This window comes from Orbicella faveolata, unplaced genomic scaffold (assembly GCF_042242905.1).
Source record: "Orbicella faveolata isolate gen_17 unplaced genomic scaffold, um_ofav_v1 contig_34, whole genome shotgun sequence".
NCBI classification, from domain to species: Eukaryota; Metazoa; Cnidaria; class Anthozoa; order Scleractinia; family Merulinidae; genus Orbicella; species Orbicella faveolata.
Window position 1 is genome coordinate 26,174,969 of NW_028301563.1, and position 20,216 is coordinate 26,195,184.

The following is a 20,216-nucleotide window of genomic DNA, read 5'->3' on the forward strand; positions in this document are numbered from 1 at the left end:
AGTAGAGTGTTTATTATTAATTCCAGTCAAATTCCGTTATATCAGTGTTTTCTCGCCTAGCCGATCACGTGGAGCCACCGGTTACGTCCCTTGGCAGAAGTCGGCTCGTCCAACTTCGATTTTGAGCAGCCTTTACTTTGTTTGAGAAGAAATTGGTCGGGATTAATGTTAAAGGAGAGGCAATGATATGGATACATGCATGATAACGGCGACATGGAAATAGGAATCAGTTTTGGTCTTTCAATCGCAGGTAGGAGTCTTCCTGATATACTTTACCCGAGGTATCGAAGAAGTGAAATGGAGGATGGACAAAACAGCAAGACAGAGCATCAGTGGAACAAAGAATTAGTACGTTTTCATGCTTTATGAGTAACTACAACAATATCAGATAATGTTATTAGTGACTTTGAAATGAATGATCCGTGCGCGCGCGCATTTGAATATTCACTTCAAGTGTTCCAAGAATAAATCATTTGGATTACAGATCATCAGACACTATCAATAAACGATCAGTAATTCAAATATAATTGATTACTTTGGAGCGCTTGTGTTCACAATTATGAATGGAGTACAACTACTCCCCTAACCAACTAATGAAACGTAAATGCCGCCTCTCTACTAAAGCCTAAGAACTTAAGGCCCTTTGTCTACCAGAGCAAGACTGAATGTAGATCAGAAATGTTAACCGCCTTCCTTTATTTTTTTATACAGCCATTTCTGTTCCGGTTTCTATCTTGAGAGTTGAAGTGGGGTTCAGCCTAAGTTTTCAAGTGAGTAGTCAGCTACGTTTTCCTTGGGATCCGAATTCAGTCAATCACGTCAGGCTAGCGGCAGAGGTAAATATTTTCTGATTTCCCTATTCCCCGTCTTATGTGATGCTAAAAAGCAAAAGCTTTAGCGCTTTGCTCGGAAGAAAGGAATAGCACTCCAGACGCATCTGCTTCTTTTCAGCTATGGTGCAATTCCAAGGGACATCGTTCAAAATATAGTCTAACCTCAGAATGCGCTCGTGTGCGACCCCCTCCCATTAGCGACCGCATAACCTGCGATCAGGCGTTTTTTTCCCTTAGTCTCCCAAACAAAAGGGAAGGACCGCCTGATCGCAGGTTAGCGACCACATATCCAAAACACCAAATTTTTCCCAGTCAAAGCTTTACAGTTGGAGCCTCTCGTAAACGACCACCTCTTGCAAGCGACCGCGAGCCCACTTTTTAGGATGACGGTTTTAGAATTTCCCATTTTTTTAACGTCTTCTAAGCTACAATCCGATACAATGGTCTGATCTCTGTGTTCACTGTATGTACTACGCTACTCAGAGTATGAAAAGAACTCTCGAAACAAAATGGATTTACCGATAGATATCGTCACCTAAAAATTTCACGCAATATATTCTCTCCAAAAAGTATGTGTCCGGACTTCTCCTGGTAAAAGAGCTCCTGTAGTTCGACTCTTGTAAGCGAGAGGTGATCGCTTACGGGAGGTTCGACTGTGTAAAAGGGGTTTCCCCTCTTTATTGCTCCTCCCATTCACTTCCCCTGCACATTACCACTGAATAGCGGTATTCTCTGGCTGCCACTATCGTTGGTAAGTAAGTGAGTAAGTAACAACTTTATTTACAGAGGGTACCACATAACAGTAAAAAGCTGACGAACCAGGGCCCTCTATCCTAAGTTAAAAATTAAAAACTATTTACACTTATAAGATAATAAAAATTGCAAAATGGAAGCAGTTAAGGTTATCTTTCAATTACGGAGAGTGGCTACTAAAAACAAAACGATGTGACCCTCACATTGTTAGATTGATCGTTCTGCCGAAGTCACAGCGAGCATTGAAGGATACGTGTCAGCATACGCTATCAGCGGAGGCGCATACGGAGATGGCATGTTAGTACGCGTTAGTCTGCCCGTGGTACTCTCCTACCGTGCCAAGAGTTACCCTGTGAACAAGCTGTGTGTAGACCTGTCCGTCCGCCTAACCGCTCTGGAGGTTAGTGCCGGCTTTTTCTATCAGTGGTGGGGTTGGCACTGGGTTCTCCAAAACTTTTGAAATTAGCCAGTCATGCAGTGAGCCCTCACCTCACGAGCCTTTTGCGATGGAGCATCCACCACGAAACTGCGTACGAGGGTTGGAAACTTGCAAGGGTGTCCCCGATTTTCAAAAAGGATGACAGCACCGATCCAGGAAATTATCGTCCGGTCTCTATTTTGTCGGTTCCAAGCAAGCTGCTCGAATCTGAAATCAATACCGCCAACGAAAAATATAGGGCCATAAAATACTAAATTTAAGCTGTTGAAATGAAAAGGAGAACTTAAATATCATACAATTAATTTGCCTGTTTAAACAAAAGTTCAAAGGAGAGGTCAGGGAGTTGTAATGACTGGAGTATTTTGTGCCACTTCTGTCACTTCTACCAAGTACTAAACAATGATTGAATAACAAGGTGCTTTTCTCTCCTTTGAGACCTAAATATTGGCGTAAAGTTAAAACTTGTGAGGCTGGTATTAGATAAACAGAGACGAAAATTGTTGAACACTATTCCAAAAGGCTTCTGTGATCGATCGGGCATTCCCAGAAAAGATGAATTAACCTTTCCTGTGCTGTTTGAGTTTATGGAATGAAATATGACAAACTCTACGTACAAACAAAACTGTGCCGAATTAACTCTGTATGGGCACGTAACTTTTGCGTTTCTAAATTAAAAACAAGGATACAGTAAAAAACCCGCGTATAAAGAACCTAAGTTTTTTGGAGCTAGGCTAAGGTTCTTAGCCTATAAAAATAGTGCTAACTGGAAAATTAGGCTATTAAGGTTCTTAAACAAGTTCGTATTTTTAAAAATTAACAAGGTTTTTGTCATTGGTGGGTGTGGCCTATTTTTGGTATTGCATACATAATATATGTTATAAAAATTCCTTTAATTCAAGCATGTTAAAGTCATTTATGAACTTTATATAAAGCTACGCAAGTTACGCTGAACAAAAACAACATTAAAACATGGCGCTGCATTGCCGCTGGGCCAAACATGGTACTTGTGTATTCAGTGTTTGACTGAATTTCTCAAAATAAGAACCTGCTTCAAACTTGTAGGCTAAAACAGGTTCTTGTGTAAAAGGGATCTAAATGCACAATCTTAGCCTAGCAGGTTCTCATACGCAGGTTTTTACTGCAATCATCATTAACCAGACAACTTAAAGAGAGAAAATGTTACAGTTATTGTACGTATTTTTTAAATTTAAGCTACTGCCATTGTCAATTCAATCTGAGCAATATCTAGCATACAAGTTCTACCAATTTTTCTACTTCTAAATGGACTTTATTGCATTAAACTTGAAGACATTGATTAAGGGCTGATTAAATTTGTTTGTTCAAGGTACATCTCTGTTTTGTATTCTTGCAGCATTTTTACACAACTTAACAGACCGAGATGAACCTTATTCTTTGTGTTCCTTTTCTCTACCAAAACTATTGAAGTTTGTTATAAATGCTATATGTGATGGCAATTTTAAATTTCATTCTAGTACAAAATTTAACCCCTGAAATTGTTTTTTTCAATAGAAGATGTAATGTTCTAAAGTAAATCTTCAAAATTTTGATTAATGAAAGACAAGTTGTTTCTCGTTTCATTAACGAAGTTGTTTGTAAATGGAGGAAGGGTACAGCAAAGCTTATGAGAAACGGCACTAGTCAGAAGTTACTATGTACGGGGACGACGATCGAAACGGCCCCTTTCGTTTTACACTGTTCAATCTAAGTTAATCCTTTCTATTTCTACGAGTTATGTTAGGGTTCCAAAGCAACCTAGTCAAGTTTCCTAACTGAAGTGCCTTACGGTTTCAGCCAGAGTGCTGTTAATTACATCGGTGAGTATTTAGTGTGCTTTCGATTGAGCATATTCCAGAAAAAAGAATACGCAATGTTTTATTTACAAATTTCTTCTTGCGTGATTTTTGGACCATTTAAACTCTACATACATCGAAATATTTCATTTTAAGCAGATTTGTAGGTGCTGCAATACAAAGAATACTATATAAAAGCAAGTGATTTCTAGAACGTTTCTTCCACATTTACTTATTTCGAAATACGATCAATCGAAAACGCACAGGCCCTTGGTTCCTTTTGTGGGTACAGAGGCACAGATTACGTACAACAAAAGAAACAATACAACCAAACAATGAAGTTCCCAGGAGAAGTCTATCAGTGTTTCGTTCCTTCGCTTCTCTTGTGACGACGGTACCTCCAGAAAGACCCAGACCCTTAATCATCCCTATTCTTAGTGCTATAGGTTATTTATGGTAAGCGACGGCACAAACTGCTTTATGAGACTTCCAGTCTTTTTTCTGGCAGTCTTTTGAGCAGTAATGCACGCTTTTACAACGTCCGCATGTTAGCAATTTGACGTTCTCTTTATGGCATGTTTTACACATTCCCAAAAAATTTACTCTTGGGAGATTCCTAAAGGCTCTTGGGTCATTTGAAATAATCATGGCCATTGATTGCCCTGTCGTGATTGGTACATGGGTCCTTGCAGTAGAATGACGAATTGACCGATTAAGTCTTTCGCGCGCACCAGGCAGATCAAAGTTTGTCGGGTCAAATGTCTGTGAGCTTTTAATCTGCAACAATCGCCTGCCTTCCTTCTTGTAGCTCTCGTGGATAGAGACAGATTGTAGCCATTTGATAGCAAGGTTGAAAGCATCAATTCCATATATCTCTTGTTCAAATGGGCCATCCGTTACCAAATGACTCTCAGGTGGACTGATGCCCGTCCCTCCGATAAGCTCCACAGTATCTTCCTGGCCAATTTGCAAAAGTTTGAGCTGTAACGTTAAGGGTATTGTAAGGTTATGCTGGTAGTATAGAGTGTGGCCGACCTCCTGCAAAAAGTCTACGAGACAAACATCCCCATCGTCAATAATTTCCGCATTGGTGGCTTCGTCGTTGGATGTCATCATCATCCCAGTGTAATCGTCTTGATAGGGTATTGTGAACACAATGTCTTTAAAGTTTGACAAGGGTCGGCGCCCAGAGGGATAGCACGTGTGCGGGAGGTAGTACATGTATTTTAAAGGCATTACCTTTGGATCCCAGTCGAAGACAGGACACAGAACGCGGGTTTGGAACATGCGCAGATTCATATTTGATGGGACCCTAATGTCGCGGTAAATAGGCACAGATGACCGTAGAACAGAAACACGAACCAGAAAGCTAGTCTTCTCAAGCGACAACGCAATGCGAGGCGATTGTCTGTTTTCTTTAATGTTCTTCAAAACGGCTTCCTGTAAGGGCCTTAATTTTGTAGATTTTTTGACTGACGACATAGCTTTCATCATACCTTGAAACATAAGCTCGGCTCTGTCTCTAAATAGCAGGTAGGCGATCGGACGTCTCATGGTTGCTTCAGCAGGCATTGGATCGCTCGTGACTTTATACTGTTCTGGATATTCTTGATACCAGTCATAGCTGTCATCGCTTTCGTCGCCACTATCTTCGTCGCTGTCATCGTCGCTTTCGGGATCTCTTCGGCTCTTTTTTCCCTCTATTTCGGGGGTTTCCTCTTCGGGCGGCCACGATGGCATATCCCTTCCATCCTCTTGGCACCAATGCTGAAAATTCAAATATTCCTCTTCGTTTTCTGCATCAAACTCAGCTGGGTAGACTAATATTCTACCCTGGCTGTTTTCTTGATCCTAAAGCCGAACGAAAGCAAAACATCGTGAAAACAACTCTTCAGTTTCAAATGTGGGTTGTGTGATAAGCGATCATGATTCTATATTACGTTTTTAATCGTTATATTGATATCTTGGGGCTATAAATTGTAAATATGGTTTCAGTTTTAAAAATATATACACTACTGAGCCTTTGTCTTGCTTCCCCCCCTTTTAAGGAGGAATGATAATGGTAGTATGCACAAATATTTACAGTATATAAGAGGAATAAAAACTACAAAGTAACATAAACAAGAAGAACATAAAAACCTTTCTCGTCAAAATCATTTACGTCGACAAAAACAGTAAAAAGTAAACCAAAAAACAAGAAATGACGGAACCCGTAGCTTAACGTATACCCTAAATAACTTTTTTCTCATCTTGAAAACGATGACGAGAAGGAAAACTACCGGCCAGGTGCACGTGGCAAGACTAGAATATTTTTATAACAGAGCTTTAGCGCACGAAGCGCGCCAGTGAAGCACCATGGGTAAGGAAAATTGGTAAACAATCTAGCCGAGAAATTTTGGTTGACGTCATCGTTGAGCGAACGAGCGTCCTTTCGTCCGTACAGCCTCTCGGGAAGGGGGAGGGGCGTCTCAGAGTAACCCGAACGGGGGAGCTCAAGAATGTCCTCTTTCTTGGCAGGATTTGTATATGTAACAGGACTATATGCTGTCCAATTTGGAAATAATTGGAAGAGAAAAATTCCTAGGACTGCCAAATTGGACGAGGCCGTAGGCCGAGTCCAATTTGGCAATCAGAGGATAGCATCCAAAAACAGATGAACAAGGCAAATATCAAGCCTCAAGTTTTCTCACTTCGCTTCGCTCAGCACGCCACAGGGTCCTTGTGCATGTTTGAGTGTTCTTGATCTCTCAGTATTCTCCGTCATCTCGAGTAAATCAGTAGGATCTATCTCGGGAAACCTAGCTGAAGACTCCATTTGAAAGTTTGAGACGTTAAAAAGGTGGACAGAAAAGTTGGGAAATTCCGCCATTATCAAAACATAATAAACAATTATTGGATGTGGTTTTTGTCATATCCGGAATAATCAAGGTCGAAGTAAGTGTTATCAGCCGAAGCCGAAGGCTGAGGCTGTCAGCACTAACCGAGACCTTGATTATTTCGGATATCACAAAAATCGAATCTCATAATTGTTTTATTATACACTGTTTTAAAGAAAATAACGGCAAACGCATTATCGCACGGAACACAGTTTGTTTTCGACAAGCCATGTTCTTACATGAACTTGGCATTGCTCTGGGAAATCTTGCCTTGCGTGTGCAACCTACGGATTATTCACTAATCTGCTAGCAGATTAGTGAATAATCTGTAGGTTGCGCTGTTTCCCAGAATTAACTGTAGGCTTTTAGCCAATCAGAAGACAGATGATGACTGCAATGTCTTATAAAAACTATTATAGCACCCACGCTTGTTGTATACGAAATGATTATAGTCAACTCAAAGCTACATGCCTCGTTGGCTATCCATTGTCTCATATCCAACCTGCACTCATGGAATAACTGTTAATTATTTTCGGGCTTCATAAAACGAGCTAGGCTTTCTTGGGAATCCACTCAATTTAGAGCTACTGTGGTTATGCTTTGATATGGTGTGAGCTTGTATTTTGTGGTCTAAATGAAGCTAAAATATTATTGATTGAATGATTGACTGTTTGATTGACTGATTGATTGATTGATTGATTGATTGATTGATTGATTGATTGATTGATTGATTGATTGAGTGAGTGAGTGAGTGAGTGAGTGAGTGAGTGGGTGAGTGATTGATTGATTGAAAGATACCTACACTCCAGTAACAAATATCTCATCTCATCAACTAGCACAAAAAATGGCAAATGCTCCGCAATTAACCGATTGCCTACATTTTAAAGGGCTTGCTTTGAAGCAGGAAATAATACAATGAATGTATAATATAATGAATCAGTTAATCTTTTGCTGATTTTGCTGACTTTCACAAATAGTGTGCTAAACCCTTAAGAAAAATTCATATTTCTTGTTTTGTTTTTTTTTTTAAGTTTGGCTTGGGATATATCTATCAAGGCCTATTAATCTTTTTAGTTATAAGCTGAAGCAGTAAGTTTCGATTGCTCGCAAATTAGCAAATACATTTACAATACAGCAGCATCTCATTGTTATAATAAGAGACAAGCTTGTCTCTTATTATAACACTGTAGGACAAAATTTTCAAAATTTGCCAAAATCTCGTTTAAACTCTCCAGGATGAGAAAAATTGACATCATTGAATGTTCACGAGTCTTTCTTCGGTAAATTACCCACACATTGAACGAATTTAATGTCAACCCCTGATCTCCATACAAACTCTTATATTTTAGCTACAGTTCCCCACACAACCTCTTCTGTTACGCTTGGGTGACCTGTGATGTCACGCACCGCCATAACTCTGAAATTCAGAATGTGCTTGTTTCCTGATGAAGCAAGCTATTATGCTGAAAACTTGTTAACAGATATAAATTTACCCCCTCTTATGCTTAAATATGGGGATAAAATCTTTCATTGGTGGCTCTTCAGTTTTGGATTTTAGAAAACGATGCAAATGTGTGGAAACAAAGAATTCATACTTGAGTCCTAGATTGAATGTTTTTTTGTTTTTTTTTTTTCAGCATGAACGTCTCAATATTAATTTTATTTCAAACCAGTTAGAACCCAGAAGTTCACTAAATAACTTAATTATTTAAGTGTCTTTTGCCTGTAAGGCGTACATATTAGCTTTACACAACTTCACACAAGGGTATACTAGCAACTTTAAATTTTTTTTTTTTGGGGGGGGGGGGGGTGGGAGGCGGAGAGATATGGTAGAGATTTAGGAACTGAGTATATTTTAACTGCTCGATTTCACTCATACCCGCAAAAAATGTACAGAATTATTTCATGAGGGAGTCCCCGTGTTAACTAATAAGGGATATAATGATCAATTAAAATGTTGTCTTTCCACCACACAACGTCATAACTTTGTGAATATTTGATAGATTTCTATGAATTTTTGCCATGAAAATTGTCTTGTGAAGATCTCTTCATTGAAGCCACAAAATTGTGACCCCCTCCTGTCTAAGACATGGTTGACCACCCCGACAAGTTTTTAGTTCCTTTTTTGGGATGCAAATGGAATGCAGGACTTGTTTCATACCAAGCTATGCACTAAGAACTGCTAAATAAGCTATAGTTTAGGGGTATACCTAATATAGTAGAAGGTTGATACTTTTTTGAAGTCATTTATTTTCGCATTTTGAAGCAATTTCTTTCAGAATGTCTACTTCCTTCCGCACACCCCCACCCAACTTTTCTGGAAGTACCCCCCCCCCCCCCCTGGGCCAATTACCAGGGGCCGAGGGCAAATCCCCTACCCCGCACGCGCCGATCATTAGATTTGGCAAGATTTTCTCATTTCAATATTGATAATGAAAAAGTCACCCATTAATTTTTTGGACTAGTGCAATCTTTTCAGTATGACCGAACGACGACAATCATTGCACCTTTTCAAATTTTATTGAAACATATGGTTAAGTGATAGGACATGCACTCTTACTGGGATGGGACTCAAGTGTTGGTGCCCGGGAAGTACTCCCTTATATGAGCTATGTAGGTATGGGCGGTCCCAAAGGGTCGGTTTTTCAGCCGTTTTGGTCATAAATGGGGCATAATTATCAACTTCTTTCAACACTTAACCATATTTTTCGCGAGGCGGAGAAATCAAAGACAAACTATTTTTATGGCCAATAATTCTGGTGTCGTCAGAAAAAATGGGAAGCTTAGTAGTCCTATAAACACAAAGTGAGAAATCGGCCTCTCAACATCTGCACGCGCTTCGATATGGACGTTTTTTGGAAGGTTTCTTGGTCCCATCTTTTGAATTTCTTCCATTGTGTTTTCTATGAAAAAGGAACGGCTGATAATGGGAAAGGAAAAGTGAATTTTAGGTCCATGTCTGCTTCCTCCGCCCTCATGTGTTAGCAACTCGTTATATTTTCCAAGGAAAGGTAGATAACCTCCCAGTAGTCTTGGCAGTAGTACAGGATTCAGTTGCCATTAAATGGTAAATGAAAACTTACGATTTTCTTCTTCTCCTAGTGCTACCTCTACGGCAGAATTTATTGAAGGGTCGGGACGACGGCTACAGTTAATTTCTGCAGACCGGCGCCATTATTTACTTTTGGAGTCTCGTAAGTCTTGAGAATTGATCAACTTTAACACAACCTTCACCTCAAAACTGGATCTAGAGTGTACACGAGTATTAAAGGAAGCTATTTGCCACTACTCAGAAGGTCAACAAACGAACCTGAACGGAAGAAGATGTATTTTCACCGGGTGCTAGGGTTATGCAAACGAGCTTTGACACGAGCAATAGCTATGTAAACACACTGACTGTGGCAGATTTTAATCTGTTCTCGCGTGCAATCCAAGGAGATACCCACCGGTTTGAACTTATAGAACGGTTGATTAAGACACGAAATTTACTGTGATGTGCTTTTTAGGCTTCATTTAGACCCAACTTTTGAGATTTTCCCCGTCAAATTTGGCTAAATTTAAGTAGATGATCAAAGGCCTCGGAGTAGGGTGTCTTCCAGCCTCGCTGGTAAGCTTAGAATTTTTCAAAAAGTTTCCATATTTCATCAGTCAAAGTAATGAATGTACCTTAAAATTCGTATGAAAACGAAATTCCGTGAGCTGCATTTTAGGCGACGTAGCACGCTTCACAAAATCGGTGAATTTTACCTTTCTGATCACGGTCGGCAACCTCAGTTCGGCCAAAATTCAATTTTGGCTCGTAGCAAAGCAAAAATACGGAATTCGAAAATAATAAATTGCTTTTTTATATGTGTCAAACCCTTTTCATTGACAAAAAATGAAGGAAAATTATTTTTGGTCCCGAAGTCGAGTGGACCGCTATTAGCGGGACTGCCACTTAAAACGACTGAAAAGTAGGGTCAAATCCAGGGAAATGGGACTTGGTTTGAGTTAGCGGGGGAGTTTGAGTTTGGATTTATATAACGAACGTTCAAAGAGATCTAGAGAGTGCTTACCAGCTAAAAGCGATTGACTTATGTCGACCATGGCTTGAAAAATTCATTCCACAAAAAAAAGGCATGGGAGGGGGGAGTGTATTCTCTGGTTCCCCTGAAATCTGCCCATGAATTAAGACTCTTGAACCTTCTGGGATAAACAGGCGTGACAAAATTTAACATATTTATATTTTTTAATGTATCCACTTTAGTATATGTTTCCTTTTTCTCTATTTTTATCAACCAATCATGTCACATATTAACTTTAGTATCATTTCCTTTCCCCTTAGGGCAGATCATCGGTGCCACGCCCAAGATGCATGCAACCGGGCTGCTAGGTCAGCGATAGTTTTTTAAAGAAAATTCAAAATGGGGGAGGAAGACATTCACACTCAACTGACGTGGGTGTTTGAGGTAAAGAATTTTTACAAGATTAGTATTGATTGTTGCATGGTCTTTACTCGTGCACTTTTTGGATTTGATTGGGGACAAAGTTATTTAGCAACATTGGTTACACCGCAAAATTGTATAAAAATGCTTAGAGGTACATTTTTTGCATATTTTTGCATCAAATCAAATGAAGGAAGAGAGCAACAAAAAATTTTTGTTTTTTTGAGCAATTTTTGTTACAAAAGCAACTTTTGACTATTTTAACAACTTTTTTAAAAATTGCGGGCAACTTTTTGAGAAATCTCGAGCAACTTGTGGAAAGCCCTAGCTTTTCTCATTTGCATTATAGTGTAATCAAAAGCCAGGTGCTGAAATTACAATTGTCCAAAATTTGCCTTTACATAATATTGGATTATTTAATTATTAACAACATCCAAATAAATAACTGTGGAGCTCCACTTTTAGGATTGGTTAAATCTATATATTATATACCTTATGATCTTGAGCATTCTGCAGTTTGTCTTTGACATCCAATTCCTTAGTGTTGGCTCCTTTCCTTTCACTCATGCTACATATATCAGGACATATTCATCTTTAGTTAGCTTTTCTGCCATTGCCTGCAAAAGTGAAATGTCACATCTTAACCCTATGTGCTCCAGGCAACTGAACAGCACCCACAATTAAATAAATCAAGACAAACCAGTCAACCCCCTAGCCTCCAAGGTTTGAAATAATTTTCTGACTGGCACCAATTATTAGTTGGGCAGTCGAATCTATTTTTGCTCGGTCAAGAAACAATTTTGGCCAGACAAATGGTTGAATATCAAGCAAGTGCATTTAGTGAGCTTTCATTGTAGAGGTAGCTCATATTCAGTGCAAAAAGTACAGAATTACACAGCACTGATCCACAATGTTCAATAAAATTGATATCATTACACTTTTACGTCCCACTATCACTTCCTTTTGCTACTTAACTATTCAATTTTTATTCAAGCTTAAGTGATTCACGCAAACTAAGTTGTCATTGTTAATTTCACCTTAATCTAGTAAAGGCCTTAAGTTTTATGATACCACATCAAGAGCCGTCTGTTTCACTTTCCACATTAGGCTGCAACATTACAATATGGATTAAAGTCAAACCTCCCCACAACAATCACCTTAGGGACGGTCAAGGAAAGTTGCCGTTGTAGAGAGGTGGCCATCATGTGGAGGTAGGGGTGTAAGATGACACCTTTTTTTTTCAGGGTTGCAACATTTTTTGTCTTTAAAAATACTTGATTTAGCATATAAATACATAACACTATCAAAATATATCTATAAAACAGAAACTAAACAGAAGCAGAGACTAAAGACACCCTAAAAAATGAGGTTTTGTCAGTCGTTGAACTGGCCATTGATGAAAGGTTATTTTTGGCAGTTGGGACAGGCTTTAAAGGGCATTACCATTGTGGAGAGGTGGTCATTGTAGAGAGGGTAAAATCAGACTGAATGTATGGACTGTCTGCCAGGATAAAATAGTTGCAATGGCTGTGTAGAGAGGTAGTCATTAGTAAAAATTTTATTGCATTAGCATACACACCGATAGACACGCTACTCTGGAAGACCCATCTTTCGTTTGCTTTCTTTTTCTTGCAAACACGATTAATGTACAACTTAATGAAGAACAAGCTCTGAATCAAATTTTCCTTTGAAGTGTAATCAACCACACAAAATGTCTGGTCATCCAACCATTTGATCACACAAAACCAATTTTTGACCGGACAATGTCCATTGACTGACCGTTATTTCAAGCCCTGCCCCTCATCCAAAAAAGTGAACACGAAAAAATCACACTGAGAAATTAGAAGGAGCAGACTGCAGAAGTGTTTGAGTGCCAACGACACTTGAGAGAAAGTACCCTGTGATTAAAATTTTTCAGAACTCGTGTAGGTTGTCCTAATTGACTTCTGATGACAGTTTGTCTTTACCTAAACTTTGTTCCCTTTTCTCTCTGTTGAGTATGAAAGCAGACCTTATTTCATGTGGCACTGAGTATTCTATGTTTATATGCGCAACCACAATAGAAAATCAAAGCAAGTCTCTTACAGCTGTTAATGCCGTTAGTTGTCCCCGCTGTCATCATCATTGATGTCGTCGTTGTTATCATCACCATTATCATATTTGAGACAGGCTCCTTTCGAACTGTACTGACTAAAAACTGAATTTCATAGAGGGGGAGGGGTGATATAAATGGAAAGTAAAAGAATGTCTTGACAGGCCTTAATTGTGACCTCAAGTTCACTTCAAATTTTAATACAGTGAAACCTGTATCAAGCAGACCCCATATTAAGCGGACACCCTCTGTTAAGTGGCCACTAGCTGAATTCCCAAATTTTTTTCCCCACATGTACTGTAAAATAAACCTGCATTCAACGGACACCTCTCTTAACTGGACTCAGGCACCAATATTAAGCCAGTTTGTTGCACAAAACCTGCAATAAGCAGACACTTCAAGGGCTTTTTACTACTTAAGGTTTAGCTGTGACTCCTTTAACATTGTTCAGCAATGTCATTATAAAGTTAAGTGATTATTCCAGATTGATGCATTGATTGACTGGACATTGTACTATGAGCAGTCTTAGCTGGTCTTTGATCTTACACTGTGTTACCCTGTGTTACAAAAGAGTTAATAATTAACTATTATTGCACAACATATTTGAAACTGTTTTGAGCGGACACCCTGTTTTAAGCAGACACTTGTGAGGGTCCCAAGGGTGTCCGCTTAACACAAGTTTCACTGTATCATTAAAGCTGAATGTACTTTTGATGTAATATATCTCAAAGCCGTTGTAATGAATTGTCTCTAACCTGATTCAATTTTCATTGCAGTATAGTATTCGTATTTAATTTATTCACCTTTTATTTAACATTTATATCTATGGGCATTCGTAGGCATATGAGCTGGGTGGTGAGGGACAAGGGGGCTGCAGTCTCCCCAGCTACAGAAATTGTATAATTTTTCAGGCAAAACCTTCATGATTTGGGCAACCACACTTGAGAGATGCATTACAAAATAATGCTGTTGGCAAGATTTCCAAATCTCATAAAAACGTTTCTACTTTTTATGAATCTCTGTGTGATTAGACGCCCAACCTGGAGTCTGTAGGCCATCAAGTGGTTTCTTATGAAAGTTGGCACCTTAAAAAGTGGGGGGAGGGGGGGGGGGGGGCTTTACCTGAACTTCTCTAAAACTTTGGAGTTTTTGTTTTTACCGGGATTTGACTATTAAGGTATTGGAATTTTATTTTGAGAAGCATTGCTCCCTGTAAGTTCAAAGCTCGTTTTCTCAAAACGAGTTATTTTTGCCTTTGAGAAAGATATCTCAAGAAGGATTTAAGCTTTTGACCTCAAATTTTCAGGATTCCTAGATCTCAGATCTCACTGTGTTAATTGATATGAATGAGGGATTTGCTGAAGAATTCTTAGGATAAAAGTTATCAAAATAAATGTTTCACAATTTAGATTGCAAACTTTAGATGGTTGTCAGTCAGCTCCGCATTTTCAAAGTCTTGCAAATTCCCTGATTCATTTCAGCTGATCATTTGTTTACTTTAGAATACAAGTAAAAAGATGTGTTTTTCTGTAAATTGTAAATAAAAATCTTTTTTCAAGCACATAGGGGTCATGCACAGCATGTGATACTTTGAGAGCCCGGTGTCATGTTACAATATAATTGACACAGCTTGGAAAGATACATTTTTGTAATTTGCAAGCATCTGGCTTTTCAGTGATATATAGTTAAGTTATGGTTTTGATGAAAATCAGGGTTGTGACAACTACAAAAACGGGCATATTTTAGGTAAAGCCCAGGAGTACAGTGTAAAGTGTAGCATTAATGTATCTGCTGCTGATCTTACCAGTAAGTATTGTTTTCGCACTGAACATATCATGGTTATCAGTCGGGACAGCAGCATTTCCTTTCCTTTCTGGCCTTTCCTTTTAGATTTCAAGGTTTGTAAGCTACTTTCTCTGACATTTGCCTAATACAAAGAAGGACTTAGACTGATGATATGAGTGACCTGGGGTTTTCTGTTAGCTACAGATCGGTTAAATGTGTATGGTGAAAATCCACGATAAAGATATCATTTCCTTTCCCAATTTCATTTTCCATCAAAAAAAGGACAAAAATCAAAGCGAACGAAGACCAAGACTTTTGTTTTTGTGGAAGCTCTGAAAAGAGCCATTTGGAATGTCTTACACCTGCTTTCAGTGTTATGTCCGTAGGCGACATCTTTCGACATACCATCTTTTGACATGCTATGTAAACAGTTGCAAGACCGTTTAACTCAGGGAAACTGGTAAGTTTTCCGGTTATCAGCTGAGCAAATGACAAATAAATGATAATTACTGACCTCAAATGAATGAAGAAGATCATGGACTTTGCATGTTTCCTGATTTACAGCTTAATTCAGACAAAGCCAGAGTGGTCGATTGGCTCTAAATAGTGACTTCCTGTACAATTGGGCCACTACTGATCAGTTAATAGTTGAAAGATATAAACATCCAAAACAGTCGATTTATCTCTCACAGCTGAATGACTTCTTGATACTCCTAGCCTTAGTCTGATGTCAAATCCATTTTTCACAACTAAATGTTGAGTTCCAGTGTAAAGAGGTCAGTTGTGCTTACATTTTTGATGTAGGCCTGGTTACACAGCATGTCAAGAGATGGCATGTCAAAAGACAGTCACTTTGCACATACCACTGAAAGTTGGTGTAAAAAGGGGTGTTTCAAATTTTGTCTTGAATTTTTCTGTGGAGGTGTACTTCTCTAGTATGTCCATGTTGTGTACCATCTTGTTTACATGGCTTCTGAATTCATGGAAGGCTTGCAGTGTATGCTGCACAAGGGTGCATCCAGGATTTTTCCTAGGAGGGGGTGCACCATTAAGGAATGGCATAAATGACTGGTGAGGTAACCAAATTTTAAACGCGAATACCAAGAAGAAGGTTTCATCTCAGGGGAGGGGGTGTGTGCACCCCCCGCACCCTCCCCCCTAGATCCACCCCTGCTGCAAGTCTGCCATGGCCAAAACAAGACTCTCAAAGGGGCAGGTATGTTTTGCAGGTTGCAGGTTGCAGGTTTAAGTCTACTTAGCACTTCCGTTAGCCTGAATAGCACTCCAGTTAACCTAAATTAGCTTAGGTTGCTTGCCAAGTCCCAAGGTGCCTGTGCGCCTATGTGGGCATTTTTGTCTTAAAGATAACAAGGAAACATGAGACCAGAACGATCACTTTGCCATGATTTAAATAGATTTCAAGTCGATACTGTCTCCATTAACAAACACAGGACTTGAGAATACTGCCGGAGAGCCTGGCGGCGACGAAGGACAGTCGAAGCAGAAATGTCGCTGTAACACGGAAGATGTAAGTAGTTTTTTCCGGAAGCGTGCTTTAAACTGCTACTACTGGTACGGAAGGTATTTAAATCAAACAAACAAGAGCAAAGCTCTTACCTGACAGCTTAATATTCAGCGATACGAAACATAAATACAAAGTGGTTCGAGGAAGTCACGTCGTCCAACCCTGCTAGTGTAGATTTCTCGGAAACAGGTTTCTCGTGTGCGCGTGCGCAAAAGTTTAAAAGACTGCTCAGGAATCGGGATTGAAAGGGAGCGGGTCGACGAAGGTAATGATATACGGAGCCCATTAAGTGCCATTAGGGAGCTTAAGCACGTGCGTTTTTGAGACGCGGACGGCAACCGGAAGAAAAGATTTCGCATGCTTGGACCGTATTGTCCCCCAGATTTTTATACTACTCATCTCTAACGAAGAAAAGATACTTAGCAATGTGAATATGATTGTGTGAGGACAAGTTTAAAGTGAAAAAAGCTCACTTCCGGTTACCGTCCGCGTTTCAAAAACGTGCGTGCTTAAGTTCCCTATTAATTCACACTTCCAGGTTTAAATTTCCCCTGAAGTTTTGCCCGCGTTCTGTCTTTTTTCCCCGACTTTTTTCCTGCGTACTCATTTTTTTCCCGACTTTTTTCTCGACTTTTCTTCCGACTTTTTTGCCGACTTTTTTCTCGACTTTTTTTCTCGACTTTTTTCCCGACTTTCTTCTCGTCTTTTTTCCTGACTTTTTTCCCGACTTTTTTCTCGACTTTTTTCCCGACTTTTTTCTTGACTTTTTGCCCGACTTTTTGCGGAAGGCCGCTGAACGCTAAGTGGTCAGTGCTGCGAGGGAAGAAAACATGGCGGAAGTGTTTGATCACAGCTTCCAAACACTCGAGGGACTTGATCAACCGTACGAAAGTAAACGACCAACAGCGAAGAAGATAATTACACTGTTCCAAGGAGAGCCATCAACCGATGCTGAACGTCAGAGTCTCGACTATTTGAAGAAATTTGTCAAGTCCCCGGAAGGGAAGGCGCTTTCTATGTTTCTACGCTTTTGCACAGGGAGTGATGTGATCACCGGTGACTCGATAACAATTTTTCTCTCTTTATTGGAAGGGCTCCAGAGACGCCCTGTGGCTCGTAAATGTGTTCCCATTCTGGAGCTTCCTACGTCTTACCAATCTTTCCCGGCTCTTGTTGAAGAGTTCACGAATATCATGAACGACAGCCAGGCATGGTCATTTGACATAATTTAATAGAATTTAATAGCGTTTCACTTATTTTTGTAAAACAGGTTCAATTTTCTTTGCTTAAAAAAAACAAAGATAGCTGATATAGTAGTAAACCTTTACCCTGTGAACCACGCATTGTTTTGTTAGAAAAAAAATAGTGTCCAAGGAATGAGAAGAGTGAACACTTAGTTTCATGTTTTTGTTACAGTTCAAATGAGTACGTGCAATCAATTTCTTGACTGTTAAATGTTAACAAGTGATATACATGGATTGTATTTGTTGCGTTTCAATTTTCTTTGTTAAAAAAACAAACATAGTGCTCAAGGGAAGAGAAAAGTGGACATTTAGTTTCATGTTTTTGTTATAGTTCAAATGAGTTACCGTCGTTTTCACTATTCCCCGAAAGTCAAAAACCTTGAAAATAGACTTCGGCCGATTTCCGTCAGTCAAACTCCACTCACAACCGCTGACGAATTTCATTGGTCAAAAGTGACACATAACCTAACCGTTAGCGTTCGAAAAGTAAAACTTCTCGCCAAATTCGTCAGCAGGTATGGGTGGAGTTAGATTGACGGAAATCGTCGGAAGTCCATTTTTACGGCATTTTGATTTTCGTAAATCGCGTAGCAGTAAAAACGACGGTAACAGTACATGTGATCAATTTCTTGACTGCTACATGTTAACAAATGTTTCACATGGATTGTATTAAATTATTTCAACAAAAGAATAAATTGTCTTAATCGACGAGTTCTGTTTTTTTAGGGAGGACGGGGCGGTGCGGGGGGGGGGGGGAGGGGGTGGGTAATCACCCTAGAAAAGTAATGAACTGCGAAATAACCTCACTGGTTTTCTCAAACGTAAACAGCCCGGAAGCTTTGGGATCAGAACAAAACAGAAGTGTCAAAAGGGCTTGAAGTTCAAACTGATGCCCCAAGACGCATGCCCCAGGAATCTTAGATTTTGTCTATTTCCTCAAGTAAGGTGACATACAAAGCTGTTGCCTCTTCAGGTGTGCTTGAAGAGCATTATGATTTCTGCCAACTGTTTAAATTCATCTGAGCAACCACCTTGCGGAGGTCGATAGCAGCATCTCTCCTCTGCAAGTTCCAATTCGTCCAAGTCGACATCCACCATATAGTTTCTTGTACCCGACACTTCCGGGAGAAAGAACAGCACATCGGGCCTACCAGACGGAGATTCCATGTTTGTTGAAGGTCGAATTCGATGGAGATTCCACAGTCTTGCTGCGCGATGAAGTTCATCACGCAATAGAGGCATGAAACAAAACTTGAGATATTCTACCTCAATACAGTCATCGTCGTGATAAAGGCCGCAGCTCCTCATATCTTTGAAAAAATCTATCCACCATCTGATGCAGTCTTTCCCCAATGTACTCCACCAGGCTTCGATTCGTTGGTTATAGAAACTGATTTTCCATAGATAAAACTATAATCCCCCGCCCAATCATCTCCACCATCTCGCCTAATAAACCTTTGTACCACTGCGACATATCAGTAGTATAGGACGCTCATATGAGCGGTAACCAATCAGGAGCCGAGAAAGACAATAGGCTATTGTTTGGAGAGCAATGGACGCTATTGTTTTCCACATCCAAGATGGCCGCCACAAATTTCAGCCAATCAGGAGCCGAATTAAGAACAATGGATGCTATTGTTTTCCAAATCCAAGATGGCCGCCACAAATTTCAGCCAATCAGGAGCCGAATTAAGAATTCAAGATGGCGGCGCCCACGAAAGTCGGCCATGTTGGAAAACAGCCCACCAGCCTCGACGGAGGACTGGGATCGGTCTCACGGATTTCCATGGCGACACAAATCACGCCAGGGTCACGCAAAAAATGTCATGCAACTTCAAAATCGATACTTACAGTGTCCTGTGGTCCTAAACGACAGAGGTCCGTCCAACAAGCGACCATGATGGAGACTGAGAGACTTGTGTCCGAGGCACTTATATACCTTTCTATTCGTTCCAAAGCATCCTGGGACGGTGACCTCATCGGGAACCAATCCTAGACTTGCCCCACTCCCTTCGCAGTCGAAGGGGTAAAAATAGGGGTAAGGGGGTACTCCCCGTTCCAAAGCATCCTGGGCGGATGACCTCATCGGGAACCAATCTTAGACTTGCCCCACTCCCTTCGCAGTCGAAGGGGTAAAAATAGGGGTAAGGGGGTACTCCCCGTTCCAAAGCATCCTGGGCTGATGACCTCATCGGGAACCAATTTTAGACTTGCCCCACTCCCTTCGCAGTCGAAGGGGTAAAAATTGGGGTGAGGGGGTACTCCCCGTTCCAAATCCTAGATTTGTCCCACTCCCTTCTCGGCCAAAGGGGTAAAATAGGGATAAGGGGGTACTCCCTCTTAGTCTGCTATTTAAAACCTTCACACGTTTTGAAAAGGACCAAAACAAAGTTTGTTGACTCACGAAATGGAAGTTAGAAGAAGTCGAAGACTA

The 20,216-nt window shown here is 40.1% G+C and overlaps 3 protein-coding genes across 3 annotated transcripts; 1 reads left to right on the top strand and 2 right to left on the bottom strand.

Moving 5' to 3' along the window:
• Nucleotides 1-329: 329 nt before the first annotated feature.
• LOC110055373 (uncharacterized) lies at nucleotides 330-16,741 on the bottom strand. The gene is made up of 3 exons (XM_089270623.1): nucleotides 16,631-16,741; nucleotides 11,629-11,753; nucleotides 330-5,687 (listed from the first exon to the last, which is right to left on the bottom strand). Exons 2-3 carry the CDS (start codon nucleotides 11,701-11,703, stop codon nucleotides 4,284-4,286), a joined length of 1,479 nt encoding a protein of 492 aa, XP_089126749.1. The 5' UTR covers nucleotides 11,704-11,753; nucleotides 16,631-16,741; the 3' UTR covers nucleotides 330-4,283.
• A 50-nt stretch (nucleotides 16,742-16,791) lies between these two features.
• LOC149105477 (uncharacterized) lies at nucleotides 16,792-18,080 on the top strand. Its single transcript, XM_089270626.1, has one exon. It carries the CDS (start codon nucleotides 17,369-17,371, stop codon nucleotides 17,768-17,770), a length of 402 nt encoding a protein of 133 aa, XP_089126752.1. The 5' UTR covers nucleotides 16,792-17,368; the 3' UTR covers nucleotides 17,771-18,080.
• Nucleotides 18,081-18,543: 463 nt separating this feature from the next.
• LOC149105478 (uncharacterized) lies at nucleotides 18,544-19,150 on the bottom strand. The gene has a single exon (XM_089270627.1). The coding sequence runs from the start codon at nucleotides 19,088-19,090 to the stop codon at nucleotides 18,752-18,754; it is 339 nt and encodes a 112-aa protein (XP_089126753.1). The 5' UTR covers nucleotides 19,091-19,150; the 3' UTR covers nucleotides 18,544-18,751.
• Nucleotides 19,151-20,216: the final 1,066 nt, after the last annotated feature.

What these genes read in the sequence shown, in the direction of transcription:
- LOC110055373 (XM_089270623.1), bottom strand. Translation starts at nt 11,703, where the DNA reads ATGAGTGAAAGGAAAGGAGCCAACACTAAGGAATTGGATGTCAAAGAC. An exon ending in AGAATGCTCAAGATCATAAG is followed by an intron (nt 5,688 to 11,628) that starts GTATATAATATA and finishes GTTCGGCTTTAG; the next exon opens with GATCAAGAAAACAGCCAGGG.
- LOC149105477 (XM_089270626.1), top strand. Translation starts at nt 17,369, where the DNA reads ATGGCGGAAGTGTTTGATCACAGCTTCCAAACACTCGAGGGACTTGAT.
- LOC149105478 (XM_089270627.1), bottom strand. Translation starts at nt 19,090, where the DNA reads ATGAGGAGCTGCGGCCTTTATCACGACGATGACTGTATTGAGGTAGAA.